Here is an 18448-nt window from a genome sequence, read left to right as displayed (position 1 = left end):
CTGATTTTTGGGGCGCCATTGTTTTCCATCAGTCACAGGAAAGGTCTGTTAAAATATTCCTCTATGATTGTAAAAATTGTCTATTTTTACTTGTAGTTCTGCTAATTTTTGCTTTCTTTATTTTGAAATCATGCTGTTAGATTGACTCAAATTTAGAATTATTATATTTAAATAAAACTGAATTAAACCTTTCACGGTTATGAAGTTTTAGCTCTAGTAATTGCTTTTTACTTTAAAGTCTACTTTGATATTAAGACAGCTATACCATTTTCATGGTAATATCTTAGGCCAGCTGTCCTCTGCAGAATGGTTGGTCCCAATTATGTAGTTTATCATTTCTAGAACGATTTGCTCTTTTCCATGTCTCTTAACCACTCATATTCTTTCTACCTTTTGGTAGGCTGCATCTAGGTAATTTCTTTACATCTATATTCCATTTCATTAATTCTCTCTTCAGCTGTGTCTAATCTCTTCATTAACCAAATAACTGAATATTTTAATATTAATATTCTTTATTTGTAGAAGTTCCATTTAATCTCTTCCAAATCTGTTTGGTCATTCTTTACAGTATCTTATTTCTTGCTTATGCTTCCAAGCTTCTTCTTTATTTTTTGTAAAAGCAGCATCACAATCATTTATTTTTAAAAGTGTATTTAATGTACTTATTTTACATTAGGAATCTGATAATTCCACTCTGGTGTTTCTGCTGGCTCCATTTCTCATGCTGGTGAATTTCTTCATCTGATTTGTGATTTTTTTGTGTGTGTGTGTGAGAAGATTAGCCCTGAGCTAACATCCGTTGCCAATCTTCCTCTTTTTGCTGAGGAAGATTGGCCCTGGGCTAATATCTGTGCCCATCTTCCTCTACTTTATATGGGATGCCTCCACAGCATGGCTTGACAAGCAGTGTGTTGGACTGCGTCCAGGATCTGAACCTGCGAACCCCAGGCTGCTGAAGCGGAGTGCACGAACTTAACTGCTACGCCACTGGGCAGGCCCCTGATTTGTGATTTTTGATTGTGAACTAATTTCCTTTGAAATATTATCTGTGGGAATTTTTGGAGGCCTGAGTTGAAGTGGCACTCTTCCAGAGAAGATCTGTATTTGGCTTCTCCTTCTCTCTTGGGAGGCAACCAACCTGGGAGCACTTTAAATTAAATTCTTGGCTGAGGATTTTTGGACCTCATAGGCACAATCAAGATAACCTGCTCCCATGTGAAGGTCAGCCTTTCTCATGTTTTAGGAGAATTCACATCCTGCCTCCCCTTCCCTTTCATTAGTGCCAAGGTAAAGACAGGTATGTTTCTTTCCTATACCCTCCCTCTCCCTCATACCCCAGCTCCACCACTGGTAGGTTTATTTCTCAATCACCCTTACACTCATTAGACTCTCAGCCATGGAGAACTAGAGGCCTTATCTTCCATCCCCCTTGCCCTAGGTGGCCAACAGAGAGAAGCTCAGCCTCCAAGGCCCCGCAGAAACATTTAGGGACAATCCAGGATTCCTGCTTTCATTTCATCTTTGGTGTCTATGATTTTTCGTTTTTTCTGCCAACTTAGCAATATACTTAGAAAGATGCTTTATAGATTTTTTACAGCATTTCAGTTGTTTCAACTGGGAGGTTATTCAGAATATATAATCTGCCAAACTCCCTCAAACAGAAGTCCTTACCATTAATTTTCATAAAAGGTTAAGTTCTGCATTTGAGTTACAATTTTTTTTTTTCAGTGACAAACTGCTAACCTCAAAAGCAGACGACCACTCAAAGGTAACTGTATCTTAGCTTACATAAAACAATGCTTTAAAAGGAAAAAAACCTAAAAACCATTCTTTAGAAGAATAAGTAAAAAATTAGCTGGCAATGCAAAATTTGCCAGAATGGTCAGAATGGTATATTTATTTATAATAAGAATGATGAAACACAATTTTCTGGACTATGACATTTGTAGACACAGAATCTTGGTTCAGGGAAATGTCAGATTCCTTAAATGTTCCCTTGACAACAAAACATTTCCTGATGTGAAACCTTTATTTCTCAAAGTAACCATCTTATGGTTTCTGCCTGAAAAGGCCTTACAGCCAGTGCAGTGGTATTTATTATGACCCTACCTCCCACAAAAAAGTCACTGAAATATCCACCAAAGGCAAAACACGGTAGAAATTTCCTTCAGTACCCCTGTATAATCAGGTGAGCCTGAAGATGTGGCACACTTGTTTTAAATAATCAAGCTCTAATGAACACCAAAACAATAAAAAAGTTTGTGGTCATTATCTGTCACCAAGTTCTGAAGCATTACATACCACAAGTCATAAATTCATTCAGATTTAGAAACGTGGCAGGATTTACACAAATCCAGCTGTAAAATTTGAAAAGCAGTTCGAAGTACAGGCCCTCACAAGGCAGCATGTTTAAAAAGAGAGCTCACGAAATCCTTTTGCTCTCCTGAAACCCTTGCTCCTCAGGGCTTCCGCCAGGAAATAATTCAAGAGAAATGGCATTTCAGTTGAACAATGGGGCTCATTCAGTTTTGCTATTCACAAATTAGAACACTATTGATTTAAATGGAAAACAGGAAAATTTCTTAAAAAAAGAAAGATGTGGCTAAATTCCAGAACCACCTCACTTTGTGCCCACCTTTTCTGAGGTCCTTTTGTCTGTAAGTGGAATTATTCACTCTGAAGTCAACAGAATTCAATGTCCAGACTTCTCTGCATTGAAGTTGAAATTACTTTTTATAAACCTGCTTCTCAGTGGGGGAATGATTTGTTTACTGAGTGAAGATTAGTTTAAAATAAGTCATCTTATGCTTTCCCTAGAGCAAAGTCATTACTTTTACTGCTTTCTTTGAGATTCAATGGTATTAACTATGTTTCATAGAAAATGTTTTGTAAGCTCTTTAATAATAGGAGCTAAAAAGTGCTTTTATACTTTACAGAACACTAAGCGCTTCTCATGTAACAACGCTAAATATGCAAAGCATGGACCATGCTCTGAGACTGAGGCGAGCAGAAGGCTGCTGTTCCTGTTTTCCCTGGCCTGATGCCTTCCTTCCATCGCATCGGCCACATGGTGATGGTTAGAGCACTGGCTTGGGAGTTCAACTGACCTGGATCTGAATCTTTAAACGGCATCAGGAAAGCTAATTGGCCTCACTAGCCTCAGTTTCCTGGGAATAACAACACATGCTCCTCAGAGGTTGTTGAGAAGACTGAATGGGAATATCTACATTCATAGCTCAGACTCTGGCATACAGAAAATGCTATATAAACAATACTTACTACTATTCCAAATAATCCCAGGGTTCTTCAAAAGCCAAAAATAAGCTAAATGTGACTTCTGTATAGCACAATTGGCCAACAGTGAACTTTTAAAATCTAATTTCCATCTCTCACGGCACACAGCTATTTTCCCAGAAAAAGCCCTAATAATCCCCTAATTTTAAAATTAGTAAAAATATTAATCTATCACTATTACTTCTTATTTTACTTCAAAATACACGTTTGCTTCTTATTTTTACACTGTCTTTTGGTGTTCTAATGGTTATTGGGTTTTTTGTCGCATTCCCACTCTGAAACACATACTATTTTCTAATAACTTCCTGCCTCACACAGAAGCCCTCCTATTGGTCTGCCTTTTAATGCTCAGATGACTTTGCTAAACTTTGGACAACTCATTTGTTTAAAGCTTCTCAAATGTTTATCTTCTCCTTTCCACTCCACCCCCAAAAGGACGCTCAGCCCCACCAGGCATGAAGCACGGAGTCAATATTTTCTCAGCTCCCTAGAAACAAGAGGTCATCTGCCTTGCATTAGCCAGAAATGGCTGAACAACTTAAGTGTCTGACAAATACCGACCTTCCTTTTATCGTTATGTGTTACCATGTAGTGTAGATTAATTACTTATGTTGGAAAAAGCCAGTTTTCATTAATGACATGATAACATTAAAATGAGGACATGGTGAGTGCTGAAAACATCATCAATCTAAAATGGTCAAACTTGCCACAAAAAAGGAAAAAGCAGAGAAACATGTTAGTGAAAGTCTGGACAAAGTACAGCATAAGCTGATATTTCCTAACAAAAATCAGTATGTCAACACCATTCACCTTTCCCCCCAAAACGCTTCATAAATGCTGTGACATGAGCAAATACCACTTCTGGCCCATTTTAAGGATGGCTACATTGAAGCAGAAGGGTGTTATGTTACTAACAAGGATTTTAGACATTTATAGTTCTTTTCACCTAACAATTGCTTCCTAAGGATTCTATTTAAAAACCTCTGAGATAATTTTAAATTTATTCAAAATAGGGCCAAATAGCCAGTGTCTCTTTTGCTGTTGATTACCCTATAAAATAGGGAACAAAGTGTCGGACCTTCTAGAGAAAAATGAAAGAACCAAAGAGAAAAGTGAACAAGGGAAAGAAAACAGAGGAGAGGGAGAGAGTTTAGAGTTTTCAAACTCAGAGATGTCCTAACTCTGAGCTTGGCCACGTGTGCTCGGTCACAGCACTACTGATATGCCCTGGAACCATGCACTGGCAATCTCACGGCTACTGTCCAACAGGTGGGGAGGACTCGACGGGCAGGGACAATGGGCTGTCATCACCTCTATCACCCAACACAGCACCCGGCACAAAGTAGGGCACCGATACTGTCTGCTTCATAACTAAGTATAACATTTACGTAATCCTACATTTCAGACTGAACCTTACGTATATTTGTTGATAATGTAAAGGCAACAGAAGTAACCAAATTTAAATTTTAAAAAAGTGGGCAGTCTTTCCCACTTTTCCAATAAAAATATTTAGAAATATATCATACTAATTTAAATATGCATAAAAGTATGTTGAAAACCATCCCTTACATTTTTAGGGTATAAATTAAGTTTTCATGAAATTTTTAAAAGTTCATGTATTTGAAAGAAAAGAGACAGCTCTAAGGCCTGATATTTAACTATAACATAGAAAATATGTGAAAATTCAGTCTATATGAAGCAACTTTATATATATTCAAAAAAGGTTATTTACAACAAACTTAGGAAACAAAGTGTATATACAATTCAAAAGAAACAGTCTTGATTTACAAAAGTACAGAAAGCATAACTAAGAAAATCCAGACACAAATCATTCTCTTGCAAGGTTCAGGATGATTAATTTCTATGAATATACAGGCATGGATCACATTAGAATCACAGGAGTCAAGACTCAGCTGTCTTTTCTGTTGCAGAACTAACAAAACGTCATGCCAGCCTGGTGCCCTAAGTGATAGCTTGATACTTCACTTTTGATTTTAAACAAGGCACAGAAAAAAGAGAAACAGAAATCTTCTGCTCATATAATATACAGGACTGGAGAAATATGCTCTGTAGCTATTCATCATTCTCAGAGTTTAACAAGGGACAAAAATTTAATTTAAAAAATTTAGGAGGCCAGAAAGGTAAAGATTCAAAATGTTCACAAGAAAATTAACAGTTTCTGACAAAGGATGGCTTATAAAGCAGGGCCACCTGAGCATAAGGATCCCTAAAGGGGCAGGTAAAGTCATTCAAGACAAGCTGGTGCCCATCTACTATGAGTCTGCGTTAAAGAAAAAATTATTCTGACACTTGTTAAAGTGGTAAAGACTTTAGTCAGGACTATTGTGATCGGAGTCAAGACTACTGCAATAAGGGAGAGAGATTGGGATTAACTCCCAAACAGAGAAGACAACCGGGGATTTACAGCCAATGAGCAGAAGGAGGGGGTCAATGGATAGAAAATTATTAAGAGGAGACATCAGGGCAGCGGGATTCTTGCTCAAGTGACCGAATAGGATTCCGGTGAAGGCAGGTCAAGGTAATCAGATACCACCTAGGGGAGGGTGTGATGAGGAATTTGATCAGATATCGAGGGTGATCAGATATCAAGGGTAGGGGATTCTCTATGAACTGACTTAGTGGGATTCTTGCTACAATTGGGCTATGCAGGCCCAGCAAGGAGGATGGGGGGCAAGGAGCCAAGGTTGAGGCCCAGTCAGGAAGAGGGCTCAGAGGCCTGACTAAGGCTTGGTCAAGGACAGAGTCTTTGTCATCTGTCAGACACTGATGTAGGTGCTGGGGACTCCACAGAGAGCAAGACAGACAAGGTCTCTGACCTCATGCAGCTCACAAATCCTCAGACAACGTGTGTTTGTATGGAGAGAAGAAGCAATCAGAATAGGGGAAAGGAGCAGAGGGGCCAACTGTAGAAGGAATGGTATCAAGCAAAAGCATGAGGAAGCATGGTAACTTCTGGGACACAAATCGTTCTTCCCCCAAAGAAAAATGATAGCGTCTCTGGTAGCCAGCGTAGAAGTGGGTGCAAGAATCTTTGGAGGGGACCTGCTTAGCTGTTTTGAACACTTGGAAAATTATAAAAACTTCTACGGCCCAGATGATAGGCCTAGTGCCATTTCTACACAGCAGTGAAGGAGGCCAGTCGGGGAGTTACCTGCTCAGACAGGTAAACAAAGGAACAGCCACCGGACTCAACTGCAGTTCCTGTGGAAGGCTATGGCCCATAGTTTGTAACTAAGGCGCTCATATTATTCTGAAGTAAAAATACTGCAATGTCAATGGCAGAAATGAGGTTCTCCAAAGAGAGGCAAAGGGTCAGAGGAGAGAGATTCCGCTCACAGAGCAGCGAGTAGGAAGATGGTCAGCAAGTCAGAGAACAGAAATTGAAATTTACATGACAAATGTAAATAACCAAGGAATCCAGTTTCATAGAGAACTCTCTTAACTCTTAAGACGCTAAGAATTTTTTTCCATCCTGTATTTATGTGGTTCCCCCACCCCCGTGCTGTCTTTTTCTATGACATTAAATAGCCTTTGGCCACTTTCTTTGCTTTCCATTTCAAAATGCACAGGGACAGGTTTGCTTGGCAGACAAAGATGACAGGAAAGTTAGACAAGAGCTACCTAAGTGAATTACTTAGTCTTCCAGACAGGCAATTTAGTGGAGCCCTAATAAGCAAAGAATTAATTTATATGAAAATGCTGATAATTCCCCCTGCCTTTCAGGTAAAAAAGATTAAAATAATAGCAGAAAGGCTTTAGGTTATCAAAAGGAGGATTTCAGCACTATAAATTTCAGCACTATAAAATTAAAGATCTCGTAACAGTGGATTTAGTTTTCAGTCACCAGCTGTTCGGGTTTAACCTATTTAATAGTTAACTAGCACATTGAGCATATAAGTTAAATGTTAATTATTCTTCCCCTTTGTTTAAAAGGATAACAAAAATGGAGAAGCAGGTAAGGAAGCAGCAAGAAAAAGATACCCGGGAGGTAGTCACGGTCACCAACTGGGCATATAAACCCCTGAATTTTCAATTATCAACCTGCAGAATTAGATGATTTCCCTCCATCTCCCACTAAAGGCACATCTATTTATGTCTTCTTCGATGAAAAGACTCTTTTCTGATTATGAATCTGGTCTTGCAGAAAACAAGTCCATACCAAGATCCGTGTTTAGAGCAGCTTTGATATTGCAGAGAAATGGTTATTTTAGGGCATCCTCCATCCATTTTACTTTGCTACCTAAAACCAAAGTGTGGTGATTCAAAATATTCTCCTTTCAGTCAAGAAACAAAGAAAAAAAGAAAAGAATACTTGAGAATCTACTATATGCCAGGAACTCTGCTAAGCCCTTTTGTATGGATTTTCATTACTCCTCACAATTCCGCATGAAGCAGATATTATTTCCCCATTTGCAGTCGTGGAAATAGTAAGAGAGACAAAATAACTTTCCCAGGGTCACCAGTTATTTAGTGGTGGAGCTGAGATTAAAATTAAAATCTGATTTGAAAGTCTTATGGTTATTGGCCCAATATATCCAATCATAACTAATAGGAATTATTTAAAAAATTTCAACGATCACTATCAATCTGCTATGTCTCTCCTGTTATAAACTAAATGTACTTATTTAACGTCTTCAAGGGTTAAAAAAGGAAATCAGGTTAGTATTGTAAGGCTTGTCTGCTCTCTTCCTCTCCATGTGGTTTTCCATGAGCTCACTGTGATGTCTTTGACATGTCAACTTGACTAGGCTGATGTCCAATTTAATCAATCAAACACTAATCTAGGTGTTACTGTGAAGGTATTCTGTAGATATGATTAAAGACCATAATCAGTTGACCTTAAGTAAAGGAGATTATCCGAGATAATCCAGGTGGGCCTATTCAATCAGTTGAAAAGCCTTATGAGCAGGTTGAACACCTGTGGACAGCAGCTTCAGCCTGTGCCCAGGAGTTCCAGCCTGCCCTTCCTGATGGCCTGCCCTACTGATTTCAGACTTACCTAGCCAGCCCACAATCATGTAAGCCAATTCCTTGCAATAAATCTCTTAATATACATCTCCTACTGCTTCTGCTTCTCTGGTTAAACCTTGACAGATACATTCACAAACCATCAATATCCCACAAACATAAAATACCTATAAAATAACTTTAACAAGAAATATGTGGTTCCTATATAACTCTGAGACATACAGTCTCAAATAAATTTACAGGTTTACACACAGTCCTAGTCAAAAATATAGTTGGACTTTTGTTCCGATCACGACAAAATAATAGTAAAGTTCCTCTGGAATTAAAAAAGGGAACAATTTGGAAAATAATAATTGCTAACATTCACTGAGTCATTACTCTGTGCTGGGCTCTTCCTTTAAACTTCACAAAAACCACCTAGGAAGCAGAGAAGACAACAGTCAGGTAACTCAGGGAAAGATCAAGTTGGGAAGGCAGGCCAGGAGCTGGCTTATTTTGTAAATAGTCTTCCAATCTGAACGCATCATAGCCATTTAGGGTTTCTTAGATGCTTCCCCTTTTTCTTCTTCATATCCACTCATGGCTGCACTCTCTAGAATTTTGTTGATGAGGGCCTAGTGTACCTCGGCACTGCCTTCCTTTCTGAATCCCACTCTCTGGGTGTCACACCCTCTTCTCTAATTCCTCACTAATGCTGCAATGATAAACTGTGGGGTAAAAAGTATATAAGGTGAAAAAAAAAAAGATAAGGATCAAGAGCAGGAAAAAAACAGAGGGTTTCCTCAAGTTCTGCTGACACTTGTAAGTTTCATCCATACTATCTATGAATATGTGGATGAAATTTTCTTCTCTGCTTGGAGTAAATTAAGCAATTTGCATTTTTTAATTTGTTAACTTGTATCTTTTAATAACAAGCCTACCTAATAATTTAAAGACATAATGAAGTAACAAATAGAAAATGAAAGCACCCTCTGGAGGAAGAGCACTGTAACTGGAATTTTTAATAAACTGGAGAAAGGGAAAGTTCTTTCCACCATCTTAGAATCACAAAGGAATATTGTGCAAGATAGCAGCACAATCATAGCTGTGACTATTTCTTTCAGATTCGATCTTCAAAGGTTTGCTCAGTTCCATGTAGACCCAGACTTGCAACTCAAGTAAACAATTTTGGGGTGGTGGTTTACTCCTTTTAGACAATGTGAAAACTGATGTGGATGATCTTGAGATCAAAATAGGTATACCCTTTTTTTTTAACAGAAAAAAAAGTAGCTTTATTACACGGATATATATTTCACACAAGAAGAAAAGCTGTTGACTTCATCCTGCTATGTGTGTGAATGGTGCTCTGTAGTATCTAAGAATGTTAGGATGCAGATCTTGCTCAGCGAAGTTTAAAAATGATGCAGTCCTCAATCAATAATAAAAAAAAATTATATATTTTCTTATCATAATGTAATATAGATAAGATACTAACAATGAGGTAATCTAATAATTAGAATGCACTCAATATTGTAGATTTTGAAAATCTGTCAACCATCTCTAAAATATATTTATTTTACATTAACCAGAACATGGTATCATTAGTTTAGTGTCCTTATCTGGGTGCTGGCTTATCTCTGATAGAGTTTTTGTGTCTGGGAATTTTCAGCATAGTAAATTGTGCAGCTGAAAGCTTCAATGCTTGATGATGGTCGTGGTATGATATAAATGTTGGAAGAAAACAACATTTAAAATGAGCCATCTCCAGAATTTGTAACTGGCTGGTTCTATGCTTATTATCATGATATAAAAGGCTTCAGGAAGGAAAATCAGGCTGTTATTGTGCCTGTGGCTCAGTACTGAGGAGCTGTCTCATGATTACCTGTTAACGTGGTAAATTCTCACTGTTCTCCTCTCTCTCGCCTGTGACAGCTTACACCATTACATCTAGACAATTGTAATGCTTTACAGACCAAAGGGCCAGCTTCTGCTTAATACTCTTCATCTGCAATACTCACAGGACATTTTCACTCATAACCAAGCAAAAAATATGATTAACCTCAATCTACAGAGAAAATGCTAAGGCCAACAAATAGCTTCATTCAATTTTCTTCATTTGATGGGATAATATTGAAAGAAAAAGTCAAATGAACTGAGATGATGTCGTTGAATGGACGAAGGTTTCTTGGGAAATCAATTAGAAGATCAAAATAATTGCTTTTTAATGGAGCTTTCCACAATAATTACGTGTGTTTGAAAGATAACTTACCAGTGATGCCATTGGATTCCTGCTGTAGGTCACAGTACCAGAGTCGGTTTACTGGATCACATCCCTCCCTTATTGACAATAAGACATAGCGACCATCGTCAGACAACTATGAAGGAAGCAAAACCAGTGCAGGGGGCTGATTAGAATACATATTTTGCGACAGCACTGTTAAATATTAAGTAAAAAATAAAGGTTAACCTCAAATGTAGTATCTTTACTCCAAACTTATTATTGGACAAGAAAGTTATCGGAAAAAAGATGAATATCAATTTTAACTTGTTTCACTTTGAATCACAGTTTATTTTAACAAAACATAGTGAAATACTTAAGTAGAAAATATCAGGGGGCTGGCCCGGTGGCGCAAGTGGTTAAGTGCACAAGCTCCACTGTGGTGGCCCGGGGTTCGGAGGTTCGGATCCCAGGTGCGCACCGATGCACCGCATGTTAAGCCATGCTGTGGCGGCGTCCCATATAAAGTAGAGGAAGATGGCCACGGATGTTAGCTCAGGGCCAATCTTCCTCAAGGAAAAAAGGGGAGGACTGTCATCAGATGTTAGCTCAGGGCTAGTCCTCCTCACACACACAAAAAAAATCAGTATATCTAACTGAATGTCATGACTCAATGTTATTTTTATTTAAATGTAAAGTCTATTCTTTAACTGAAAATACACGCAATCTGTCATTTTGAATATTTTGAATATCCCTGACTTTGAAGTTTTGTCATGGGTTATGTATTTAAAAAGTTGTTCTAAATGAGTACCAATAAGCAAAATAGGCATGGATGCAAAGTTCATTTGTGGTTCACACTGGCCACATTAACAAGTTTCTATTGAATAACTCTATGCATCTCTTTAGTCACCTCTATCACAAGATATTGGAGACAAAAGGCCTATGCTTCTGTGGATTTCTTTTATAGTATTAAACGGGAGCATCTTAGGTAGAAAAAGAATCTTGATAAAAAACGAATGCAACAAACGGTTTTGAGTTGTCAAAATTGGCATAAGTGGTATCAAACTACATATACCCTTTTGCAACTAATTCTTTTCATTCAATAAAATTTTTAAAATCAATTCATGTTGATAAACGTATATTTACTTCATGTGTTTTAACTGCTGTACAGTATTCCAGTCTAGGAATATACCACAATTAACTGATCTATTTTCCTACCAATAAACATTTAGATTATTTCCATTTTCTTCCTTTGTGGTTTTAGTTCCTACTACAAGCAACACTTTAGAAAAATTCTTGAATGTGTTTAGATATGGCCTTATATAAGTGTTTCCCAGGGTATATACCTAGAAGTAAAATTGCTCAGTGGTAGGATATGCGCATATTCAACTTTATTAGATGTTGCCCAATTATTGTCCAAAGTGGTTGTACCAACTTATACTCTTACATATCAGCAGTGTGTGAGAGTTCCTGTTTTTCCATCCTACTGTGGTGTTTAATTTTATGTGTCATCTTGGCTAGGCCACAGTACCCAGATATTTGGTCAACCATTATTCTCGATGTTTCTGTGAAGGTTTTTTTGGATGAGATTAACATTTAAATTGGTGGACTCTGAGTAAAGCTGATTATCCTCCATAATGTGGGTGGGCCTCACCCAATCAGCTGAAGGCCTTAATAGAAAAAGACTGACCTCTCCCAGCAAGAGGGAATTCTGCCAGCAGATGGCCTTTGGACTCAAACTGAAACTCTTCCCTGGGTTTCCAGCCTGCTAGCCTACCCTGCAGGCTTCCGACTTGTCAAGCCTCCACAATCACATTAGCTAAAATAAATCTCTCTCTGTATTTATACACATATCCTGTTGGTTGTTTCTCTGGAGAACCCTAATACACTTACCAACAACAGTTATTCTTTCATTTGTTCATTCAGTAAATATTTGGTAAGCAGTTATTATGCGCAACACATTTTTCTAGGTGTTAAAGATAAATTAGTGAATAAATTGGGGGGGAGTTATATTTTAGTGGAGGAGACACACAAAAACATGGAATTACATAGTATAGTATAAAATGATAAGTGCCATGGAGAACATGAACAGGTCTGGGTAAGGAGCCAGGATGTGTGGGAAGGGACTGTAGTTTTAAATATGGCAGTGAAGGTAGGCTTCTTTAAGAAGGTGTCTTTCCACCATCTTCTGACTTGCACTGCTGTAGATGAGAAGTCATTTCTTCTTTTTACTCCCTATATGTAATGTGGATTTTCTTATCTGGCTGCTTTTAAGATTTTATTATCTTTGGTTGTTTGTGAATTGATTATAATGGGCTTTGCTGTAGTAGCCTGCTTGAGATTTGTTGAGCTTCTCGGACCTGTGGGTTCGTCTATTTTATCAAATTCATAACATTCTTGGCTGCTTTTTCTTCATATATATTTTTGTGTTCCCTCATCCCTACCCCAGGACTTCAAATACATAATGTTAGATCACTTGGTATTGTCCCACGGGTCAATGAGACTGTGTTCATTTTTGTTTTAGTTTTTCTTCTCTTTGTGGCTTAGTTTCAATTGTCCTGTCTTCAAATTCACTTATATTTTCTTTTATAGTACCTAAACTGCTGTTAAGCCCATGCAGAGAATTTTTTGATTCAGATAGTTTATTTTTTACCTCTAAAATATTTTGTTCATTTTTATATTTTCTATTTCTTTGTTTATTACATTAACATTTTCTAAAATCCTTTAAAAATTATTTTTATAATAGCTTTTAAAAAGTCCTCATCTGCTAATTCTACTACCTGTCATTTCTGGATCTGTTCTTTTGACTAATTTTTCTCCTGGATTTGTGTCACATTTTTCTGCTTCTTTACACATCTAGTAATTTTTTTTATTGGATTCTGAACATTTTGATTGTCTGGATTAAAAAAAATTTGAGGGGGGTGTCTTCCTTTAAAAAGTTTTGAGGCTTAATTTGTTGGTGGATCAGCTTGATCCATTCAAGGCTTGTTTTCAAGCTTTGCTGGGTAAGGTCTACAGTCCTACTGCTAAGGCATGGCCTCTCTGGGCTCTTCTCTGCTGAATACCCTGGGTGTTCACAAGATTTTTCCACTTTGACTGGTTACAATGTGAAAGTCTCCCAAACTTGTTAAACCTCTGGTAGTTGTCAGCTTACAACTCCCTGGTAGTTGTTCTTAGTGTGAAACACGGAGTCTCATCCTATGCATCCACTACTTAATAGTCAGCCAAAGATGCAAGGGGACACCAAGGCAGATTTCTGGGTAGTGGGTAGTTCCTCCTTTTGGTACTCTGCCTGCAAATTCCAGTGGCTTCAGTCTTCCTGAATTCCAATCCTTGGATCCTTAATTCAGTGAGATTGCAATATTCTGGGGGCTTCTCCTTCTTCTGCCAGAGTCCAGAAAATACCTCCAGGCAGAAAGCTGGGGCAATCATAGGACAATCATCTCTCTCACAGATCACAGTCCTATGATGCCTGTTGACCAATATCTGTAAAGAGTTGCTTTGTCTATTTTGTCAAGTTTTCTAGCTATTTATGGCAGGAGAGCTAGTCCAGTACCAGTTACACTGTCATGGCCAGAAGCAAAAACTTGTCATTACGTTTTTATTTTTTTTAACTTATTTTTAATTCTTTTTGGGATAATTACATTTTTTAGGGTATATTAATGCATATGCTTAAAATATATAGATGTAAGAATTAAGAATGTAATAAATACAGGACTACTTAAAAAGATAATACCCATGCTTGATAAAAAACATAACTGATATATTTCCTTCTGTCTCATTACATAGTAGGATATTTTTACTGTTTCTGTTTCTTATTCCAATAATACTTCTTTGAACTACCTGCAGCCTTTGCGACATACTTCTTTTCTTCTATGCAGAGGTAAAACTGTCAACATAACATTCACATTGACTTGTTGCACTGCTCTTATCAAGTCCACATACGCTGATTGCTGGTATCAGTGCAATGTGATGATATCGAGCTAAATGTCATCTGAATGAGAGTGTTTGAGCATGGAACACTTAGGGTTATACTTACTAGCAGTAAGTTTTTAGACCTGTAGGAATTAGATTTCAGCTCTCCAAAAATGTCCATCCACTTTCTATCTACCGGTTCGTTTCGGTAGACCAGCTGTTTGTCAATCATATTCTTTGCATTTATAAATCAATCATAATGGCTATGCATGTCTAAAATATCTAGCACTTTTAAACACTTGGCAGCACATTGGACCTTATAAGTTGAACATCGCTTTCTCAGAAAAAATTATTTTAAAGCACAGAGGTAAATCTGTACTTGTGAAACAGAAGTGGGATTCTAAGTTCTAGTTCTAGAAAAGCTTCTAGAAAGTCCTGTTTAATTTGGCTCTTCTTTCTTGGTGACCTTTTTCTGAGTTCTGAAGCAGTCTCTTTTCCTCAAAATGAATCATGTTTTACTGTATGAGTTTTTATCACAAACTACACATAATATCAAATGACTCAGGTGCATTCTATTCACCTTTTTCTAAGCTCCCTATAGCCTTTTCAAAGATTGTCAGTTTTGGAGAAACCTCATATAAATTTCTGATTTCCATTACTTCTTTTCTCCATTCTCATTCTCAATGTATTTCTAACTTACCTGTCATTATGTTTTAAGTGGGTCTCTTACAAATGAATACATGACTTGATTGAGTTTTAAAAATCCAATCTAAGAATCTCTATTCTGTTTTCATTAATTGTTATTGCTGATGTACTGGCTTCCACATTCTTCATTTTGAATATTCTGTTCACCTTGCTTTTCCCTTCTTGCTTCTTCGTACTGTAATAATATAAATTTCTTTATAAACTGCTTCCCTTGACTTCTTTGGGAGTTATACATTCTATTTCTAGTGTTTTATAAGCTTTCCTAAAGCTTTTCATATACATAGTTAATAAACCAATGACTAGAATTTTAGTTCCACCTTATTTTTAAACCATCTCATATCAAGAATATCATCAGCAACCTCACAATTATAACTTTATTAAATGCAATGGAAAGGAGCCTCATTAATAATACTTCATGCTTTTGTTCTCTTGTCCTTTAAATAAAGACAGAATCTCTACAGCTTAGTGCTTAAAGTCATGCTCCATCAATCATAAATGATGGTTAAATCAGTTGTAGTGATTCAGCCAACAGAAAGACAGGGCAGTAAAACTCACTGCCTGAACCACACCAAACCTTCGATGACAGCTGTCTCAAGCACATCTAATAAGTTTTTCTCAGCATTTCTGGCTGGACCAAATAGTTGTAGCAGTTTATATTTAATCTAAGGCAGGAAGCCCTAAGGTATATTGCTATTGGGATGCCAATTAAGTCAGTCTTTTCACTATAAACTCTCTTCCTCACAACCCAGAGATGTTCCATAGCCACTCAACAAATTTGCTAAACCGGAAACAATTCTGAATTTTCAAATACTCAAGGTCTCAAATTTCAAAATCATTTAGTCATCATCGCCCCAAAGTATACAGATTAGAAATACACCTTCTTCCACTAAAATTTAATCAACAACAATACACATTGAACCACAGCTTCACATTCAGACTATATTTTAAGGCAATTTTAAAAATGAATTTTGGAAATCATTGGGAGGGGAAGACAAAAATCGTGCTGATGGTGACACGTGGATCTCAACAGAATAAAGAGACTTTCCTGAAATCCAGATAAGAGGAAAGGAGAAAAGCAGGAGAGCCATCAGGCCTTCATGGAACAGCATAAATTCCAGTTCACTAAATATTGTTGTTTTCTCTTTAAACAATATGACATCAGCTAGAATAACTCTGTTCTCTGGAAGCAATTAATCTGATTCAAAAGCACTGACTTTCTGCAACAAGGTTGTAATAACGTTAGTCGGACCAATTATGAAATGTGTAATTATTAAACCTGTGCTTTTCCCAGCTTCCTTCTTCTTTATGCCTATATTATTTTAAACAAATTTTCCTTAAGTCAAAACGATTTTACTTCATGATAAAATACCCTTTATGTAAATAAATATTAATTAACAAAAACAAAATTCTAAGAATTACTGTAAATGAAATATTTACATTTGCTGTTATTAAATCCATTAATTGCATTCCAAACAATACCAACCGGATGAAAGCTAAAATTCTTTACCATTCTTAATACTGCTAATTTTTTGCAAAAAAGTATTTCCCTTTAGGTACAAGTTACTTTGACAATCTAATTCTGTAAAGTCATTTGTCAAATTATATTTAGAGTACTGATTAAATATCATTAGAAAATGTTAATTAAGGAAGACAACCCTAATAACATCTATATTGATAAAAGTATTTGGAAAGCGGAAAAATGCAGATGTAGGAAGAATGTGGTAATCTACAGATGGGCTAAATGACATTTGGGAATCCACTGGTACTTAGCTTTCCACTATCCATAACCGAAATGAACCTTGAAAGACAAAAAAACAAAGCCAAAAGCCAACTCCCGCCAGCTCCTGCTTCCTGGGGGTGGATGAGGTCAGAGATGGCTACTGTCACCAAAGGTGGCTGGTATTAATAGAAAAATCTAGGTGCCAGCCAACTTTCCATCTCCTTTACCAAAGACACGATTTAACATGTGCCACCAAACACAGCTGTCCACTATTGGAGGAGTCAGAGCTGAGGCTGTTTATTCAACCAACATTTACCGACAGTCAGCCTGCAGCTGAAGTAGGTTCTGAAATGCATAGGACACGGCCTTCAAGAGCTCATGCTCAGGTGGGAGAGGGAGACAGACACGCAGACACACGCACACACAGTGATAAAGCAATACTGCAGAACATTAATTGTGAGAAGTATAAAGCACGATGAGAGTGCAGAGAGGAGCATCCAATGGGGAGGAGAGCTGGGAGGAAGGGTGAGATCTGAGAAGGCTTTTGGGAAGGGATGGCCCCTGAGTGATTCTTAAAGGAGAAGTAGAATTCCTCTAAAAATGGGTGCTTGAATTTTTCCATTCTTACAACTGCTATGTTGGTATAGGTATCTGGTTAGAGAGCTATGTCTAACATACACTCAAGCTATATACTTTCATTCTCAAGTATACATCTCACTGACAGACATCAGCATGTGCAGTGGATACAGTGGTCTGCTGCCCTCCAGGACTGTAGCACTTATCCCTCCAGCTGCCGGGTGTTGGGACCAGACAGCGCTCAGCCGAGAACCCCCAGGCCTTGTCAAGTTCAAGATAGCCACTCCTACAATGCAGTCTATACAGACTACTGATAAACAATAATGTACACCTGAAATCTTACAATGTTATAAACCATTATGACCTCAATAAAATAATTTAAAAAAAAAAGAGAGCCACCTCTCCCAAGGTCACACATTCTTTTGGGTTCATCCCACATGCAGTGACTGACTAATGCAGGGGTATGAAGGCCCAGGCTTCTCATCCCCAGTTAGGAAAATGCTGAAGGGCTAACCCAGCTCGAGAGCTCCCTGAAGGATTGGCTGGAATCTCTGTAACGACGACATTACTGTTCAACTTCTCCCTCTGCTGCCTTTGCTCCCCAGCTCAGGCAGAGATTTTGAAAGCATTCCCACTAAACTTCCAGAGTCTGCTTCCCAGGGAAGGTGACCTGTGACAGCACCCAAGGCGTCAAAAATACCCTGTAAATATGCAGTGTGTAGACTAGCACAGCCCACAGCTACCACTCTTCCACTCAGGCTCTTGGGGGGCCCAACACACAATGCACTTCTAGTTGCTCAAGTTCTGAATCGACTAGAAACAAAACAACAGATGAAGAACCAGATATCAACTTGATGGCTGACAAGGTGCTCACTTCAGAATGCAGCTTAGGGCTGTGGATCAGCTAGGCGGCGAACTCCCAGTCTCCCTCGTGTCTAGTTACTGAGAAACCCTGATCGAGGAAAACTCCTCTGCAGGAGGTCAGAGGAGTGGGGAGAGAATTGTTCCCCTCTAACCTTTGTGGGTTCTCATCTGGGCATATTTTATGCTAA

The 18448-nt window shown here is 37.9% G+C and overlaps 1 protein-coding gene across 1 annotated transcript in view; it reads right to left on the bottom strand.

Moving 5' to 3' along the window:
• PREP (prolyl endopeptidase) overlaps positions 1-18448 on the bottom strand; it is a 116726-nt gene that overhangs the window by 55600 nt on the left and 42678 nt on the right. Inside the window, exon 7 of the mRNA XM_058566549.1 lies at positions 10532-10637. Coding sequence (XP_058422532.1) covers positions 10532-10637 — 106 coding nt within the window. The remainder of the gene's footprint in view (positions 1-10531; positions 10638-18448) is intronic.

This window comes from Diceros bicornis, chromosome 23 (assembly GCF_020826845.1).
Source record: "Diceros bicornis minor isolate mBicDic1 chromosome 23, mDicBic1.mat.cur, whole genome shotgun sequence".
Lineage (NCBI taxonomy): Eukaryota > Metazoa > Chordata > Mammalia > Perissodactyla > Rhinocerotidae > Diceros > Diceros bicornis.
This window is presented reverse-complemented; position numbering and strand designations above follow the sequence as displayed.